The sequence below is a fragment of the Phyllostomus discolor genome, chromosome 3 (assembly GCF_004126475.2).
Source record: "Phyllostomus discolor isolate MPI-MPIP mPhyDis1 chromosome 3, mPhyDis1.pri.v3, whole genome shotgun sequence".
NCBI lineage: Eukaryota > Metazoa > Chordata > Mammalia > Chiroptera > Phyllostomidae > Phyllostomus > Phyllostomus discolor.
The window spans coordinates 61,279,072-61,299,157 of NC_040905.2; the positions used below are offsets into that span (position 1 = coordinate 61,279,072).

At 34.5% G+C, this 20,086-nt stretch overlaps 1 protein-coding gene across 3 annotated transcripts in view; it reads left to right on the forward strand.

Moving 5' to 3' along the window:
* SLF1 (SMC5-SMC6 complex localization factor 1) overlaps positions 1-12,792 on the forward strand; it is a 67,094-nt gene extending 54,302 nt beyond the window's left edge. For all 3 annotated transcript variants that reach the window (XM_036020543.1, XM_036020542.1, XM_028516773.2), the window contains 6 exons: positions 4,129-4,274; positions 5,560-5,723; positions 6,515-6,648; positions 8,563-8,655; positions 9,079-9,261; positions 11,795-12,792. In XM_036020543.1, coding sequence (XP_035876436.1) covers positions 4,129-4,274; positions 5,560-5,723; positions 6,515-6,648; positions 8,563-8,655; positions 9,079-9,261; positions 11,795-12,276 — 1,202 coding nt within the window. In that variant the 3' untranslated portion in view covers positions 12,277-12,792. The remainder of the gene's footprint in view (positions 1-4,128; positions 4,275-5,559; positions 5,724-6,514; positions 6,649-8,562; positions 8,656-9,078; positions 9,262-11,794) is intronic.
* Positions 12,793-20,086: the final 7,294 nt, after the last annotated feature.

Consider the following 20,086-nt stretch of genomic DNA (forward strand, 5'->3'; position numbering starts at 1 on the left):
ATTTGCCCACATGGCAGTCTGTCTCAAGGCAAGAACCTCAAGCCTCTCTAGTCAAGGCAGAGTTTCTCTCTTAGCCTGGGCCCTGCTTATGTTTTAAGGCCTGATGAACTGTGAATTGTAGGATGTTTAGTGACATCCCTGGCCTTTGCCCAGTGGAGGCCAATAGCACTTCCTTAGTTGTGACAACCAAAAATTGCCAGGTGTTCTCTGGGAATGACCCTACTCTCCCCCTTTAATCCCTCATTCTTTTATACCCCCGCCATACACACACAGGGGACTGAAAAATAAACAGTTAAGGACTGCAGCTATGTGAGAGCCTGAGCCTTTTGAGAAGGCATTTGAGCCAGACAGGACTTTCATTGGGTCTCTGACAGCCCAAAGGAACTCAGCCCTTGAGGGAGGTGGCCAGTTTTATACTTTATATTGATATTATGTTTATCATTGTCTAATTATTTTTAATTATAATATAGATTGTATCATGTTTCTATTAGGAAACACTAGTTTACTTTTATTTTAAAAAATTTATTTTCTAATTAGAGTTGATATTTAATGTTATATTAGTTTCAAGTGTATAGCATAGTGGTTAGACTTTTATGTAACTCATGAAGTGATCCCTGATAAATCTAGTACCCACATGGCACTATATATATTATTACAATATTATTGGCTATATTCTCTATGCTAACTTGACATCCCGTGACTGTTTCGTGACTGCTAACTTGTACTTCTTAATCCCTGCATCTTTTTTGCCCAGCCCCATTAAACTTCTCCCACATGCAGCCATCAATTCTCTGTATTTATGAGTTTGTTTCTGTTTTTTATTCATTTATTTTGTTTTTCATTTCACACATAATTGAAATCATGTGGCTTTTGTCTTTTCTCTGTGTGACTTATTTCACATAGCATAATACCCTTTAGGTCCATCTATGTTATCTCAAATGGCAAGATTTCTTTTTTATGGCTAATATGCCATTGTGTGTATGCACCACATCTTCACCCAGTTGTCTTATCGGTGGACACTTAGGTTGTTTCCATATATTCACTATTTTAAATAATGCTACAGTGAACATAAGGATACATACATCTTTTTGAATAGTGTTTTGGATTTTCTCAGGTGAATATCTAGAAATAGAATTGCTGGATCACATAGTAGTTCTATTTTTAATATTTTGAGGAACCTTCATACTGTTTTCCATAGTGACTGTACCAATTCGTGATCCCACCAACAGTGCACAAGGGTTTGTTCCCCACTTTCCATGTCCTTGTCAACATTTGGTTATTGATTTACTGATGATAGCCATTCCAACAGGTGTGAGGTAATATCTCGTTGTGGCTTTGATGAGCATTTCTCTCATGATTAGTGACCTTGAACATCTTTTTAGAGGTCTGTTGACCATCTATATATCCTCTTTGGAAAATGTCTGTTTGGGTCCTCTGCCCATTTTTTGATTGGATTGTTTGAAGAGGGTTATTTGTTTGTTTGTTTTTGGTATTAGGTTGCATGAGTTCTTTGTATATTTTGGACATCAACCCCTTATTAAATGTATTATTATCAATATCTTCACCCATTCAGAAGGCCATCTTCTCATTTTTACTTCTTCCCTGTGTTTGTGTCTAAATATTAGGTAGATCTTCTACCCCTCCAAGTTTTGGCAGTGTGTCTTTATGTAGTAGGTATCCTGTGAGTCCCAGCATCAGTCACCTGTCACATGAGCTGGGTCCTTCGGAGGTATCCCTTCTGTGAGTTGTGTTTGCCCTCCTGCTGTAATTGAGCCATAATTACTGTTACCACATCAGTCACATCATGCTGACTCTCTTGAGTTTAACAGGGAATGTAGAGGTCCCCAAAATGGGAAAGTGCCCCCACTAACCTAGCTTGGGAGAAGAGGAAGGGGAGCAGGGTCATTCAGAGTTACTTTGCATGTCTAAAGATCCTGGCCAGTGTTTTAGTAATGCTAATAAGCTGTGCTGGTCAAGCCAGGAGCCAAGGAGATGAACCTGACTCCTACCTGGGATGCATGTAGGAGGTAGTCCCCTGTTACTATACCACCCTTGTGAGAGACTTAGAGGAGGTTCCTAGGTCATGGGACCACATCTGTCCAGACTAACAGTGGCAGCCAAGAAAAGCAGATGTAACCCATTGTGGGAGGAGGCGGAAATGGGGTTATGGAGGAAGAACCAGCTGGGATTTAAACTCAAGCGTGGCAGCTATGCTAGGGCTTAACTCTGCATCTTGGGAGTGTAGAATGCAGTGTTCACCATGCAGGAGGACTCCCACTGGCCAACCATGGGGAGGCGCCCTGCAGTTTTGGATTAAGAGCAGGAGCCTAGCCAAGGACTGTGGACTGGGAGAAGCCAAACAGGAACCTGCCTAGCTGAGCTGCAGACTTCTTTCTTTCCCTGAAAGAGTACTTGTGACTGACCTGGTTTGGCAAAGGGAGGCAGAACTGTATGTTTATGGGTGGGTCTTTTTTTTTCCGTTTGTTTGTTTCTACAGGGGGTGGGATTTACAGCAGAATTCCACCATTTTTCTAAATCTGTTTAACTTTGAAATAGTTCCTTTCCTTTTCATAAGACTGGCATTGGGAGTCACAGTATTTTTTCGGCAGTGGGCAGGGGAACTCATTGGGGTCTGTTTCATGAGGACTGGCCATGACTTAGCGGACTCACTGTTGTTGGAGGGCTTGTCCTAGAGCAGGATTTGTTTCAGCAGAGCTCTGGTGCCTACAGAGCCCTTTGTGTGTGAAGTTTGTGAATCTAACTGGGTGGTGCTATATTGTGGTCTAAGGTCACCCACCAGCTGTGTTAGTTCTAGGGCCTCTTGGGAGGCGCTTCAGTTCAAGCCAAAGTCAGTCACTGCCTGAACCTAACCAGGGGCCACCTGGTAGGAGCTGCAAAGTGATCTTGAGTTGCTAGCTGCCTATGTTAGACTTGGATATACTTGGGAGATGCTATCCTGGGAACCAAGGGCTGGCTGCCACTAGTGCTGGGCTTGGGCTGCTTAGCAAGTGGTCAAGGGTGGTGGTTCTATAATTTGTTGTCATTTTGATGTGATCATGGAAAAAGATGACCACAGTGTTATCTACTCCATCGTCTTGACTGGAACCTCAAGTCTATGTAGTCATTCTGTCCAATTTTTAAAATGTCTTTTACTTATTATGTTTATTTTGCTAATTTTATTGACCTTTTCTCCATTCTTCATATTTCTAGTGTTTATAGTTAATCTGCCTTATATAATACTACAGCATTTTTATCTTGTTTGTTTTGGCTTAATTTTAGCTCTTTTATATGCTATTGTTTTGTTTTGAATTTTTTCCACTGTATTATTCATTCTTATATAGGAAGTATTAATAGAGAACTCATAATATTAAATAGATTACATGGGAAATAGTCACTCCAGTCCATTATCACTTTTGATTCATGTGTTTGCTTATACATTTCCATGTTATCGGAGAATTTGGGGATTTTGGAAAGAAGATATTTGAGACTCTTAGTTTTGGTTTTGTCATTTAATATTATACTTTTCCCCCCACTTGCTATAGTTGAGTGGGTGCAAACTTCTAAAAAAGTCCTTATGCATTAGAACCTAAAGAAGTTCTCTTATGTTACGTTTTCCCTCTTTACCTTTTCTCTTTCTCTGTGGTGTTGGGATTCATGGGTATGGTTGGGGGGGGTAATACTTTATTGCTTCCTATCAGCTCAAGACTCATCACTACAAATTAAATACACTTGTGCCCATTTGAAAAATAAGTACTAGTTTTCAAAAAGTGCAGCCCTACTGTGGGAAGAGATCTTTCACATTAATTGGAAAATATAATGATAAATCCCATGTATATCTCATTTATTATCAGTCTGTTCACGTGTATATATATAATTTCATGGCTTTTATTTAAAATAATAAAAAGTAATGATTGTTTCAAATGTGAGAACATTGCCATAAAACAATTTCTCTTCAAAGGCAAGGAATAGGAATATTATCTGTTTTTCATGGTTTAAAATTATGTGGGTGAATTTTACTGGTGTAGGAATCATCATTTGCATGAATAAAACCCATGGAAGATACAGTCTATAGAAAGAAATTTTATACGGTGTAGCAATAACTATATTTACTTCTCTTGCTTTCCACAGACTTTTCTTCACATGAATTAGAGATTTTCATTTGTTCATTTTCATCCTCCTGGCTTCAAATGTTTGTTGCAGAGGCAATTTTTAAAAAGTTGTGTTTACAGAGTTCGATCAGTATTTCTTCTGAGCCACTCTCTCTTCAGAAAATGGTAAGCATCACTCTGTTCTAATTCTTTTAATTTCTAAGAAGTGAGTCCATAAATTTAATTGTAAAACATTCTTAGTTGTTTCTGGTAATTAGATCATATTAGTCATAAATCTTTCAATGTAAGAGGATGTATTTTTCTACCTTAAAAATCAAGTAATTAGTGAATAGAAAGTTTAATTACTTGAGAGTAATTAAGATTGATAACAGGAAAATAAGTCAAGACTATTTGTTTTTTAGTGATTTGCCATAGCACATAAGATTATTTTGGAAAGACCTATTGCCATTTGCAATAACATGGAAGGACCTTGAGAATATTATGCTAAATGAAATAAGTCAATCAGAAAAAACTAAGAACCATATGTGAGATATAAAACTAAAACTCATAGACACTGGCAATAGTCTGGTGGTTACCAGAAGAAAGGAAATGGGGGAGTAAGGGTGAAAGGGGCCAAATATCTTGTGACGGAAGATGTTTTGACTCTGGGTGGTGTTCACAGATTGCAATATACAGATCATGTGTAAGAGAAATCTATACTTGAAGCCTATAGGGTCTTAATCAATGTCACTCAAATAAATTGAATTAAAGAAGGAAGACCTAGAGTCCCCCAAAATTCTACATAGTATTTAATAGTATTTAAAAATGAACATTGCAAATGATGTCCAATATTCCCTTTTATTCTGTATACACACATGTAAGCTGCATTTGATCCACATTTTTCCAGTTTTATCTTGACTGTCTTAAACTATCATTAATATGTAGTATCTCTAGCATTTTCTTTAACAAATGAGAAATACGGTTGCTAATCGGACTATTTTGCAACAGTCCTTGTCTTTAACAACTTTTGAACTCTTTACTGTTTATTCCAGATTTGTTTTCTGTTGAAGGAAGACATTATTAAAATGGAAATGACAAAATACCAGTTGTATATTAGCTATAAATATTTTAAATATGCAAATAAATTATAATAAGTTGGGCGTAAAACTAATCAGAAGAATTTTTCTAAATGAGGATCGCCACTGAGTTTGTAAAATAATTTTTTTAGGAAGGCATTTTTCTTGTATATATCATATTGACTTAATGACTATCTTAATATTCTAGCAATATCATATTGACTTAGTAGCTGTCCTAATATTCTAGCATGTTTAAAGGAGAATATATGACAACCATAGTGTTGAAACCAAAAAAATACAACCAAATTTAATGGTGAAATGAATTAAGTAGTTTATTTTTACTGCTTTCCAGGTCTTTGTAGTTGAGAAACCAATGTAATATTATTTTGCAACAGGTATATTCCTATTTGCCAGCTTTGGGGAAAACTGGTGTTCTTGGGACTGGAAAGATGCAGATACAAAAGAAAATAGGACATCGGCCTTGCCTTGAATCTCAGAGGGCCTTACTAATGCTGAATGGTGCTAAACAGAAACAAGTTGAAGGGCTACCACAGTTACCGTATGTAATGCCTATATACCAGCTATGCTGTGTTAGAGTATGGCCCTTTTTTTCTGATACATTTCTTGAACTCTATGGTTATTTGCGGTATTTTCTGATTATACTGATTAACAGAAAACTCAGTTTTATAACTATAGAATACACACGACCCAGATTTTTGCTTTCTTTAGTTCAAGGCATATATTTTCTTCCTATTGACATTAAGTGCTTTCTGAAAGAAATAAAACTATTCATCACATCATTTTCCACATAATTTTTGCCCTGTGATTTAAATTACTACTTGTATATAATAAAGGTAGATTTCAGAATGCATGGTCATGTGAGATACTTTGTATGGTTATAATAGCTTCCCCCAAATGAAAAACATCCTCTAAAAGTGTATTATATAAAACTCAAAAAACCAGAAATGTCTTTAGGAAGAAGAGAATAGAATCCAATATTAAAATAAGAATGGGGAGTAGGAGCTTGCATTTTAATTTTAGCATTTTGCTTTATTCTCTCAGCCAAGTAACCTTTACTTTGTCTCTTTTTCCAATGACATTCCATATTCATAAACTTTTCAGTGGACAGTTGGAGGTACAAAGTTAATAAAATGAGAGTTAGTTAATGCATTAAAATTTATTTATGTATAGTTGAAATAAATATAAATAGAAAGCAGTAAAGTTTGAATAATAAAGGAGTTTAAATTAAAAGAGGACCAGATTTTTAAAAATACTCACGAGCTAATGTATGCTGCCATTATGCTCCTTGGTGAAAAACAAGCTTTTATTATTTGTTACTTTTCTTTTCAGAGAACTGAACCTTGCTAAATGTTCCTCATCATTAAAAAGATGGAAAAAGAAGTCAGAAGGAGAATTGTCCTTTTCCAAGGAGAATTGCCCCTCTTTAGTTAGAAAGATGAATTTCCACAAGACTAATTTAAAAGGTATTCCAAGTGTCAAAATTAATTTATCCTAAAAAACTTTTCATAGTTGTAATCAGTATTTGCAAGTTTTACACACTGGCTCTGATGAATACCTGAACATAACTGTTAGAGTACATCCCAGAAATACCTTCCTGGAAAGCATACTATTTTTTGAACTGTCATTTATATAAAGAAAGTAATTTTTAATACCCATATAATACAGTATCCCTTCCCTTCTATTCTGCTGCTGCCTCTCAGATACTAAATGCAGTGTGTAGCTCACATAAGGCTTTTCCCAGACTTGCCCGCCTTACTTTTTTATTCTACCTCAACCTTTGCTGCTTAGGATCAGTCAGTATCTTTTGATTTAAAAGTATAATTCAGTCTTCATCTCTTTCAGTCCTAGACATTTTGTGAACAAAGAGTGAGGACTAGGCTATGTTACATAGCTGTGTTAAGCATATGGACTCTTTTCTTCCAGGCATTGAGCCCAGACTATGAAATGTGTTTGGCTTTTGGTTCTAACTATACTGGAACCTAAGTACCTAAAGGATGGAGTAACAAGAATAGTGTTGTAATAATTCACTCCAGCACCCCTTTTACTTATTCATCTCCTAACTCACAAATATAAGTTCCTTTTAAGGGGTTCTGTACTTGGCCCAAGTAAATTTCTGAGTCTCTTGCTTATGTGCTGTGTTTTCTCTGTAACACAAATGTTACCATTATGACACCAGTAGAAACAGTAACAGTGAAGCTCTTATACCCTCTCACCATAAGTTCATAATTGCATATTACAAATTCAAAATAACTGTCAATTTGGCTCAAAGTGTGAGAAAAATGTATTAAATGAGAATTCAGATATTAATTTTCAAAACAATGTCCTTTTTCTTTGTTTATTGTGTTAGAAAGTAAAATGAATATGAATGACTTTAGGCTGAACAGCAGAAGGAACTGAGGAAGGAAGGGAATTGAAAATAGAGAAAAACTTCAAAAGCTCTTCAGTGCATGTAGAAGAAATGTTTTGGTAGGACTTATGGAGATAGTCTGTAAAATAGAACACTGTAAAAATGTGCCTAGTATTTTACAGCAAGAAAGAATTCGATTCAGTATTTCATTTGTTTTCTAAGCACTAACTTTTATGTTTTTTTAATTCCCCTTCAAATTATCACTTACATCTTATTAATCTTGGTTATAACAGAGATAGATGTAGACAGTTTTAGCCAGCAGGCACTAATTGCATCTCCCCTAGAAAAAAAAACTTTGCCATTCTATTTGTCACTCTTGTTCAGGTTTAAATGGTACTGGGATTTTTTCCGTGTGTGTGTGTGGGTGTGTGTGTGTGTGTGTGTTTATATAAAGATTCTCCCATTCCCTCTTCTATGTGCTGCTGTAGCCAAGCCAGACAGCCTATTGAGAAGCAGCAAACCATCTAATGGATTTGAAGTTCTGAATTATACTTGAGTGTGTAGAGGCACTCGTGCTTAGCCAGAAACATTCATTTGAATTAAGCTATAAATGCTGTATTAAAAAGAGCCATACATTTAATGTAGGTTCATGAATAAATTTAAAAGAGGGCAATTGCACTCTAAACTTTTATTGCTGTAAAACCCAGTATTTTTGGTGCTCTCTGATCATTTGGGGTTTTATAGCAGGATTGAAGCTTTAAACCTTGAACTAGGGGGAGACAATGCCTGTGTTAAATCTTTTGCAGTAAAATTTCATTGCTGAATTGCTGATAGAACAGAAGCTCTATGGATTGGTGGGGTTCCCCCCCCACCTCTTTTTTAATGTGAGAGATGTTTAAACCAGTCAAAAGGAAAACTCAATAAATAATTTTCTGTCATGGGGCCAGATCTCCTAGTTCATGCCCTTTGATTATTTTCTTTAGTTGATATCTTGTCTTCTCTGGAATAATCTATTAATATTTTATGGCAGGAGAAACAGCCCTCCATAGAGCGTGCATAAATAACCAAGTGGAGAAATTGATTCTTCTTCTCTCTTTGCCAGGAATAGACATCAATGTTAAAGGTAAGTTCTAAATCTTTGTGGTCTAATCCAATATCTTAATATTTGTGATATTAAATGGTTAAATGTCAACATTAATAAAAATCACTTAAGTATATTTTCTTAACATATCTTTAAAATATTACTAATAGCAAAATCAAGAAATTCATAATAAATTGATTTATAGCTAATACTGCAAAAAACATTTTCTGGTGTCCATATTTTGATCAGATTCCAACATCAGTGTCTTAAAATTGTTTTAATATATTTTAATTAGTTTTCTTAAAATTATAAATATGATTGCACCCTACGCATTTTTATCAGAACATTCTATTTGAATATGAAGCACCTAGCAGATCACATTGATAAGAGAAGTAGAATATCATTACTTTACTACCAAAAGTCCTACTTTTACTGTTTTAAAACTTGTCTTGATTTTTAATTTAGACAATGCTGGCTGGACGCCTTTGCATGAAGCCTGTAACTATGGCAACACAGTGTGTGTCCAGGAAATTTTGCAACGTTGTCCAGAGGTAGATCTGCTCACTCAAGTGGACGGGGTGACTCCTTTGCATGATGCACTGTCAAATGGACATGTAGAAATTGGCAAGCTGCTACTCCAGCATGGGGGTGAGTGCGTTTATGCTAAACCGGTTTTGATAAATTATCCAGTTTTTTTTTTTTTTTTTTGATGTATCCTTCAGAAGTAGATAGCGTTTTATATATTTAAGATCTGTAAGGAAAGATGCCTTTATTTTATATTAGTGAAAAGGTAAAGATAAAAAGTCTCCCAGAATATAAGCACCTTTTATTTGGAAGGAATTAAAAGCTTTTTTATAATATGTATTTATTTATTGTATTATTAAGCCTCTTTAGGTCGGTCTATGAGAATGTATTTTGAATTGAGTGTGTTGGTTTTAAATTAACACTTTTACTTAAAGTGTGTAATGTCTTTGTGAAATAGCTGTTTCTGAAAGCTTATTAATAAGTGGGTATAAATGTTCAATTGTGATTACTTGCATTTTTCATTCTTGTTTCATTTCCTATATATAACTGCCAACTCAATTAATCTTTTTTATGAATCATTTCTTTCAGGCTATTAAAAGGTATCCTAGAGTATCTTCATTCACATTTTGCAGTCAATTAAGTTAAAGTAGGAGGATTTTCAAATGGTGATAACTATTGTGCAGAGGTTTTGTGATGGAGGCAACTTGAGCTTAATATTTACCTACTGCTTTTTCTGCTGATTTTTTATCTCTGATTTCATGATCCCACCCCTTTTCAGTGGCATTCTTCTTATATATGAACTTAATAATATAAATTTCCCATCAAAATATTCAGAACTGATTTTTGTTTTAAAAGAAAAACAAAGGAATACTGATGACTCATTTATGATGCAGAAGGTTTATACAATTTCCTGTTTTTTGGACCAATTTTATCTTGAAATTTAAAATTATTTCCCCCCATAATTAGTAATTTGATTCTGCATAAAAATAAAAAGCATATTTCCTTTAGATGTCTTTTTACTATCCTTCCCTCACTCGCTCTCGCTCTTTCTCTTTCTCAGAAATACTGTATAGCATGATCGCTTAAGATGTTTGGTTATTTATAGTCTTCTCCTGCCCCCTAAAGGCCTTAGTGTGTCTGTTTTACTGACACCATTTCATAATCCATATGTATTTTAGTTCTCCATTCTTTAGTATTGTATGTTTACTGAACAATGCTCTGTCTCCTAAGTGTTTTACTTTTCTATAACCATGTATCTGACATCCCAAGCCAATACTTGGCCTCACTTCAAATGTTCTCAGTGATATAACAGCCATTATTATATTAAGTACAACTCTTCAGAAGAGAATAGCATCATACCAACCAATGTGAATTCTTCTAGGGTCTTTGGTTAGGATGAATCCCTTATCCTAAGAGGAAATTTAGTTGTACTTGCATTTATCAGTCCTTTGGCAATCAAAAAGACTTTTCTTTGCCTCAGTCATATTCTTGGTCTGGACCTCTCAAATGGTTTGATACCATCATTTTAGTACCTAGATTACTTTTCATTGCTAGTCATTCAATCTTGAGAACACTAATTTTAAGAGTTTATTTGTGTTTCCAAAACCTTTGTTTTAGTATCTCGCGTGTATAATTTTGTTGTAATTATCTTTAGCAGGAGTAACTTGTAGTACTTTTATTTTTTAATATTGACATAATGAAAAGAAACCTAGTATTGATTTAGAATTCTCTTTTTCACAAATTACATATAAATCGTATATTATCGTGGTTCATCTTTAATATATTAAATACATTTTTTTATCTAGACCACTACTTATGTCTGGTCAGATTCATCATTAAGAGTTTTGGCATGTTAAACTATTCTCTCTCTGTGACATTATGTTCTGTGTTATATGGTAGGACATTCTGATTGTATGCCAGTACTAAAACCTTTATATTCTTTATAACATTTTTATGGCAAAGTGCATAAATAATTATAGGACTTGACTGACAGATATAGAGATATTTCTGTACTTTGCTATGTGACCAAATAATGAATTATTGTTGTTTTTGCTCCTCCTTCATCATCCTTTACTACACAGAGGATAGTTTCTAAGTAGATGGTTACTCTAAGATAGATGAATGAAATCTGAGTTTGACACAGCATAGTTAACATTATATTTTTTATAAGCCAAGTTACCTCTATTAAAAATTGAATGTGAACAAGGGTAAATGAAAAATGTGTCCTGTGTCTGTGTGAGGTTGTGCAGTCCCCTATCACCATTGGAGGGGACGCTACTTTCCCTCTGGTGACATTATGAGATACCTGTAAGACTTACGCAGAATTTAAGATGAAAATATGGATTAGTTTCTTCTGGGAGCATTGAAATTCTTATTTGAAGATGGTAATTTATAAAATTTCATAAAAGATTTTTTTCATTATAATTTATATATTACTTAGGCAACTCTCTTAGGTGGTTGACTAGAATTTTGGTTTTTCTAAATGTACCTTTATTAGGCCATCAATACACATAGCCAGTTAATTATATGAACATGAGTTAGTACAAAATATGACTGTAAACCAATCTCTGGATGCTTTAAATAAAGGGAGAGAGAAAACAGCTGTGAAGCTGCCAAAATAAAAATGTTTTAATATTTTGCATTCTCTTTTTCACAGGCCCAGTGCTTTTACAGCAGAGGAACTCTAAGGGGGAGTTGCCCTTGGATTATGTTTTATCATCTCAAATTAAGGAAGAACTGTTTGCTATCACAAAAATAGAAGATACAGTGGAGAACTTTCATGCACAAGCAGAGAAACATTTTTACCACCAGCAACTTGAATTCAGTTCATTTTTACTTAGTAGGATGTTGCTAAATTTTTGTTCAATTTTTGATTTATCTTCAGAGTTCCTTTTAGCTTTCAAAGGGTTAACTCATCTAAATGAGCTGCTTATGGCTTGTAAGAATTATAAGGAAACCACCAGTGCTCATACTGACTGGTTATTGGATCTTTATGCTAGAAATATAAAAACTTTGCTGAAGCTCCCAAGTATTCTTAAGGAACTGCCTGAGAACTTAAAAGTGTGTCCTGGAGTACACACCGAGGCCTTACTGGTGACATTGGAAATGATGTGTCGGTCAGCCACAGAGTTTTCATGATGGTGCCAAAAAATGAGTCAATTTTCTAAACCTGTTCAGCTTGCTTTGTCATTTATATGGACTTCATAGCTCGTTACCAAATGTTGATTTGATTTGATTTGATTTGATTTGATTTAGTGACAATTTGCAGCCTTGCTGAATTTCAACAGCACTTCAACAACTTCTTGAAAACTTTAGTATAGTTTTTTCTGTCTTTTTCCGGTATAGAATTTGACTCAAAAGTAAATATAGTTTTGCTTGGAATACACTGCTTTCTCTAATGTTTATGATTATTTTGTGTCCCAAAAGTGATATTATTTATCTATTTATATTATATATGTAAAAAAGTTAATTTAAATATTTTTGTAATGTTCTCTATTCTAGGTGTTCCAGGTCTTAGAATCATGGTGAGAATATTCATGCAAATGTGCACCTATAAACATGTAGCTCCCTATTTCTTCCCTGTAGTCTCTTGGACTAAAATACCCATTTTAGTTTTATGTGTTTCTAAAATAAACATTTCTAAAATTTACAATATTCTTTTCCTGATTTTTTAAATGCAGTGAATGTGCAAAATTTCACTATATGATCCCTTGATCTATTTTATTAGAGCAATTTATGTATAAAGGTTGTTTCTACTTAGGTAATCAATATTCTGTGAGTATAAAATAAAACATTTTGCATAAGTTTTATTAAATATTAAGGTTATAAATGGCAACTAAATAATAGATTTCAGATTATCTAAAATCTTAATGCACAGTATGAATTTACAGAGTAGTAATGTTTCAATTCAGTTTTTTTCTGAATAGCAATTTATAGTAAAACGAAAAGAAAGGGTGTGGATAACAGCAGCTTTTGAAACTGGAGTTGCTTCGCTAGTGAGAATAAATTACATTGTGATGCAGAAAAAAAACATTAAAACTTTCATTTAGCTTTTATGTAACTAAAGTGATGATCTCCAAGCAATCAATCTCCTAAAGAAGCACACTTTAGTTTTATCTTACAAATAGATCTTTTAACAGATAGAAATATAGATATTTGTATTTGTAACAAGATACAAATGCTGAGTATTTTGTTACTGTATTTATAATCTAAACTGAAAACTACTATATTAGTGTATCAGCTCTGATTAAAAATCAACTTTTTCTATAATTTTAAATCAGTAATTTTTTACATACTCTAAGAAATATTCTTTCTACTTAGCTTCAGATGTGACATCATACAAATTCTTTTTAATCTCTACTTAATCTGTCAAAGCCCCAAAGAAAATGTAATGAGAGGACCTATCTAAGGAACATTAAAATGCTCATAGATTCCCCAGGTGATGAATAAGAACATTCTTATTCCAAAGAATAACCCCTTTACTTCACTGTAAAGTAATATAAACTTAAACACATAGACTTTGACATCAGACAGACATAGTTTAATATCCTTGTCTAATTTCTTATTAACTAAATTGCAAGGCAAGTTCCTTTCTGAGCGTTGTTTCATTTTTTTGTGTGTTTGTTTACAGTTTAAACTGCTTTACTCTATACATAATTGCAAATTAATATAAAGCATCTGGGTTTTAACCCCTTCTTATTTAATAGGATTTAGCACAGAAATATTCATATAGCATTTTGAAACAACAAACAAAAGCAGAGGTATATGGTGCATGCATTCAACCTTTTGCATATACTTTCATCTCCTCATACCCCCTCTGGAGTGCATGTGTGATACACAGGAAAGCACAGATTAGACTATGACCATAGAGGGGGTCCCTGAGATTTGGTGTCTTTACCTGTTAAATGGAAATAGTACCAGGTATCTTTGTTGTGATAGAATTAAGTTAGTCTGTCACCTTACATAGCACTAGTAAATATTACTTCCTTTCTGGTTCTTACCTCCTCTTTAGAGTTGTAATGAATCATTTAAGTAAAAAGTTAGGGGTTTGCACTGCTAAGAAACAGTTTTTGAAAACTAAGTGTTCCAAAGAAATACTCATTTACTTTCTATTAGTATATTTTATATTTGCATTTCTTAACTGCTAGCTTCTACAAGCCATGATGACATGAAGTATTAAGCACTTAAATGTCATTGAAGACTCCGTCTTTGGGAAGGTATTGCAGTTTTGCACTTCTGCAGAAGCACAACTTGGCAAACATTACATTAACTATGCTCTGTGGCCTTGTTAGCAGTACCAATAAATGTAAATGAACCTAAATCTGCAATGAGAACATTTATTTCCAATATAATTTCTTTTATTTTCGAAAACATAATTGCCTCAAGTCTATCTTTGACATGGAGGAAGTAGAAATTTTATTAAATAAAATAAAATTTATAGACTTTGAATCCTGGGTTTTTAGTCATAGATGTCTCAGTTACAGTAGCTGAAGACAAGGCTGAGTAATGCAGTTCTTCACTGCAATCTCCCAGAATTTATATCATAGTCAATGGAATTGTGTTTTATCTGTTTGTTTTTCATTTAAAAGCCTATAAGAGCCCTTATTACAATATAAAGAAAGCCTGGAAGATTTCCTTTTTTAATAAATTTTATTGATTATGCTATTACAGTTGTCCCAATTGTTACCCCGTTGCTCCTCTGCATGCAGTACCCCCCATTAGTTTATGTCCACAGGTCATGCATGTAAGTTCTTTGGCTTCTGCATTTCCTATACTGTTCTTTAACATCCCCCTGTCTATTCTGTACCTATCAATTTGTGCTTCTTAATTCCTGCATCTTTTCCCCCATTCTTCCCCTTACCCCTGATAAGAGGCTTACCAACTGATAAGCCTCCAAATGATCTCCATATTTATGATTCTGTTTCCGTTTTGTTTGGTTAGTTTGTTATTTGGATTCAGTCTTTGATAGTTGTGAATTTATTGCCATTTTAATGTTCATTGTTTTGATCTTTTTCTTAAACCACTTTAATTAAAATTTCATGTAACAATGGCTTGGTGATGATGAACTCCTTTAGCTTTACCTTCTCTGGGAAGCACTTCATCTGTCCTTGGATTCTAAGTGATAACTTTGCTGAATAGAGTAATCTAGGTTGTAGGTCCTTGCTTTTCATTGAATACTTCGAATGCCAGTATTTTCTAGCCTGAGAAGTTTCTTTTGAGAAATCAGCTGACGAGTCTAATGGGAACTCCTTTGTAAGTAACTCTTTGGTTTTTTCTTCTTGCTTCTAAGATTCGCTCTTTATCTTCAACCTTCAGCATTTTAATTATGATGTGTCTTGGTGTGGTCCTCTTCAGATCCAACTTGTTTGGGACTCTGTGATTCTTGGACTTGTATGTATGTTTCCTTCACTAAACTAGGGAAGTTTGCTTTCATTATTTTATCAAATAAGTTTTCAATTTCTTGCTCTTTCTCTTCTTCCAGCACCCTTATGATTCTAATGTTGATACAGTTGAAGTTGTCCCTGAGGCTCCTTATCCTGTCCTCATTTTTTTGGATTCTTTTTTCTTGTTCTGATTCAATGTTTTTTCTTCCTTATGTTCCAAATCATTGATTTGATTCTCAGCTTCAACCACTGCACTGTTGGTTCCCTATAAGTTTTTGTTTATGTCACTTAGTGTAACCTTCATTTCTGCCTGGGTCTTTGTTATGCTGTTGAAGTACCCAATGAGTCCTAATAACCAGTGTTTTGAACTCTGCCTCTGATACATTGTTTATCTCCATTTTGTTTAGTTCTTTTTCTGGAGTTTTGCTCTGTTCTTTCATTTGGGCCATATTTCTTTGTCTCCCCATTGTGGCAGCCTCTCTGTTTGTTTCTATGTATCAGGTAGAGCTGCTTTGACTCCCTGTCTTAGTAGCATGGCCTATTGTAGAAAAGTGCACTGGTAAGTTGGATGGGATAAGAACCTTAGGTAATCACCAGGGTAGGGCAACCTGTGTTAACCACTTTGATGGAGTCTCAAATATGGTGTTGCCAGTCTGTTGCTCTGTGTGTGTGCGTGTGTGTGAGCAGGGGGGGGGGGGCGGGGGTTGGGTCTCAGAAAAGAGACAATGCCACTGCCTGGCCTCTAGTTTTGACCAGGAGTAAACTGTCCCCCAGCACTTGCTCTCATGCCAGACACTTCAGTTGCTCCCTTTATGTCAGTGGTGACCTTCCAGCTACCACCCTGGTGCTGGAGCCAAGAGGGAATGAGTTGTATAAGTCCTAAGACCATTGCAGGCCCTTTCAGAGGAGACGCTTGAGAATCCCACAGTTTCTTCTGCCACCCCAATCCCCACTTGTTTTTTACAACCAGAGGTTATGGAGATTTATCTTCTTGGCACTGGAACCCTGGGCTGGGGAGTCTGGTGTGGGGCTAGGATCCCTTGCTCTTGAGGTATCTTTCCTGATTTGTATCCACCAGACATGGGTGTGGGACTGCACATTCTGCATCTCCACCCCTCCTACCCACCTAAGTAAATATGACTTCTTTAATTCCTTGGTTGTCAGACTTCCATACTGCTTGATTTTCTGACAATTATAGGTGATAGTAGTTTTGTAATTTAGTTGTAAATTTTGCTGCGGTTGTGTGAGGAGGCAAGCTGTTTACCTATACCTCCATCTTGACCAAAAGTTCTGGAAGGAGATTTCTAAGCTGTTGGAATTAAGTTTTCATTATGCATAATCCCCACAAATATTTGGAATATAAATTATTTAAAATGTCAACTGGAAACTCCCTAGCAAGGGTCTCTATAAAGTTAGAGTTCTTTAGCTTGTTAATTCTTAGTTCTGTGTGCAAAATAAAATAGTTGAAGTGTATACATTTTCTGTTATTAACTCCAAGATGACCAGGAAAACGAATTACTAATTCTTGTATAAATCAAGTGTGAATTAATCAATGTTTTTAATTTATCTTTTCCTGAATATCTATTATGTGTCAGGTGGTTTGCCTGATGGGCTAACCACAATAAAAAAGGAAAAGCTTACAGTCCAGAAAGGTAAACTGACCTTAAATATTCTTAGTTTTATTATCTTTATAGGCTCTTGAAAAAATTAATTTTAGCTTTGTGCATTTCTAAAATTTATAGTAATGATGCTCTTTTAGTTTTTAAATGTGAATATTACACGGCCTGTGAACCAAAGGGTTGCCAGTTCAATTCCCAGTCAGGGCAGATGCCTGGGTTGTGGGCCAGGTTAGGTCTCCAATAGGGGGCATGCAAGAGGCAACCACACGTGATTGCCTCTCTCCCTCTCTTTCTCTGTCCCTTCCCCTCTGTCTAAACTAAATAAAAAATCTTTAAAATAAAAAAAAGGAAAAAAGTGAGTATTACAAAGGTCTGATGTTTTAATCCCTCAATCAGTGTGATTTCGGCAATTTTATTTTAGAGTGAATGGACTGTGGGCTATGCTTTTGCATCCTTAGTGAACTAGGACTCACTCCTAGATAAATACAAATGCATTAATACTAGTGTAGTGTATATAAACACCAGAAAATGTTCGCCATTTTTGTTTATGCTCTTATAGAGACTTAAATGAACACCTCCATGTGAGAAAATTATTGGTGGAATGTACAGTCCATATGACTTCACACACCTTTCTAGTTAAGTGATGAACTTGATGAGAGCCTGTCACTGTTGCTCCTTAATCACTAGGAAAGGGTCATCATTGAGTGACATGAGGCACTCTTTCCCTCAGGCATTCTTCACGTAGCTTCCACACCAGGCATACCTCCTTCTGACATGGAGTTTGCAGAATTGAGAATGATAATTGTTTTTATAACATGTGGATTGAGTCAGTGATGGCATTGTTGAAATTCGGCTGTCCCTGTTGATGTCAAAACTAGAAAAATGTAATACTTAAATATTTCTTGTAAATTATGAAAAATTCACCTTGTATATTAAAGCAAATTATGGGAGAATATACCTTGATAGTTATTTGCTCTTATATAGAATTAGAGATTATTAGACTATTAATTAGAAAAGGTTGTGGTATTGTCTTATTTGGTTCCAGGTATACATCTTTCAAGGTACTACAAATCCTACTAAAACGAGACCTTTTCAGAGGAAACAAATGTAAGATATTTTTACGCCATTGATTGTTAGATGTTTAAAAAAAGAGTTTTCCCTCTTAAGTAAACAGTAACATTGGAGAATATTCAAAATATATGTACTCGTGTTTCCCAGTTTATGAAAGCACAAAGCGACATCTTTGTTTCTTGAGAGAATATGAATTCTTAAGGGAGAAATATTCTATTAAGACATTTGAAAAAGAAACTTCTTAATAATGTCTCTCAATCACAAACTCAAATGATTAGCTTTTTATTACAGACGAGTCTTTTCTTTGTTTATACTTTTGTATTATGTTATATTTTATATATTTGATATATAAATATTTTCCAATATTTTGAATATTTGAACTCACTTCCATAGGTCTTTTTCTTAGTATATGTATATAGTTTTGGTTAGAAGTACTCTTACATACCTTTATTTCTTTTTTTTTATTTTAATCAAATTTATTGAGATGACATTGATTAATAAAATTATAGGTTTTAGGTATACAATATATCATCTATATATTGGATCTGTGTTTACCACCCCAAGTCTAGTCTCCTTCCATCACCATTTATACCTCCTTTACCCTTCTTTTCCCTCTTCTACCTTCCCCTGAATCCCTCCCCTCTTGCATTCACCGTACTCCTGTCTATGTCCAGGAGTCTTTCTTTTTTATATTATCCCTTCACCCATCACACCAAGCCCCGCCCTCTTTCTCCGAGAGCTGTTCACTGTATCCATGAGTCTGTCTCCACTTTGTGAGTTTATTTTGTTAGATTTATCTTTTTTTAAATAAAAATCTTGAAATACAACCCTTAACATTACATGGTTTTCTTTCTGTGTGTGCATGTGTAATGCTGTTGTAATACTGTTGAATATATAGGGTACTGCACAAATAATGTTCCTCTTTTATTACAAAAACTTTTAATACAAAATCATAAGCGTGTAATCCTATAACATAACAATATCACTCTCAAGCACACCATTTGACATTTTAGGTGAAATGTTCAAATTAAAACTATAAATGATTACACCCATATTACCCCACCAACCATGCTTAAGCAGATGTCACTGCTGCTGGACCCTGTGTATATACATACACACACATATATTTTTATTTAAAAATCAGATTTAATGAACTCTTCTGGCTTTTTAAACCACTTGCTGAATTAAGATCAAATAGTGTAATTAGCAAAGTAACCAGTGATCACTCATCATAAAAATAATATTCCTAATAAACATAGACCAAAAAGTATATAATAAAGTTCCTTATTCAAAAACATCCCTACATAGCAGTCTCCAATTAGAATTGAAAATTATTCTACTTTTTTTTATTCTGACCTCCAAATCTTTATATAATGTTCAATCCAGATTTAGTAAATCTAATTCCCGTCCTTTCAAAAGTATCTAAATTAGATCAAGTGAACTTTAATGCATAATGGTGTTAAAAATTAATAGATAATGGCTAACTTCTTTGGATCATATGATTTAGTTCTACCAAACAATAGGCTTTTTGAAAAAATGGAAATGTACTCAGCACTTCCAGCAGTTAAATGCACCGAAATGTAAATCTGAAGTCCAGCTTTGAATTTACACCTATTACACTATCATTCATCTTAATAGTAAATGAACTAAAATTTCCAATGATTCTCATTCTTCTGTCCTGAAATGAAATAGTCATGTTTGAATGAAATCATTAATCTTAAAGTGGTGACAGATAAAAAAGAACTTAGTTTGTTGTCAGTACTTCTTGACTTAAAGGTTAGGTCAGCAATGGTTAATATCATAACACTGATAAATTTTTCCAGTGGCCAGAATGGCTTGATTTATAATAGTTTTTTTGTTTTCGTTTTATGACGT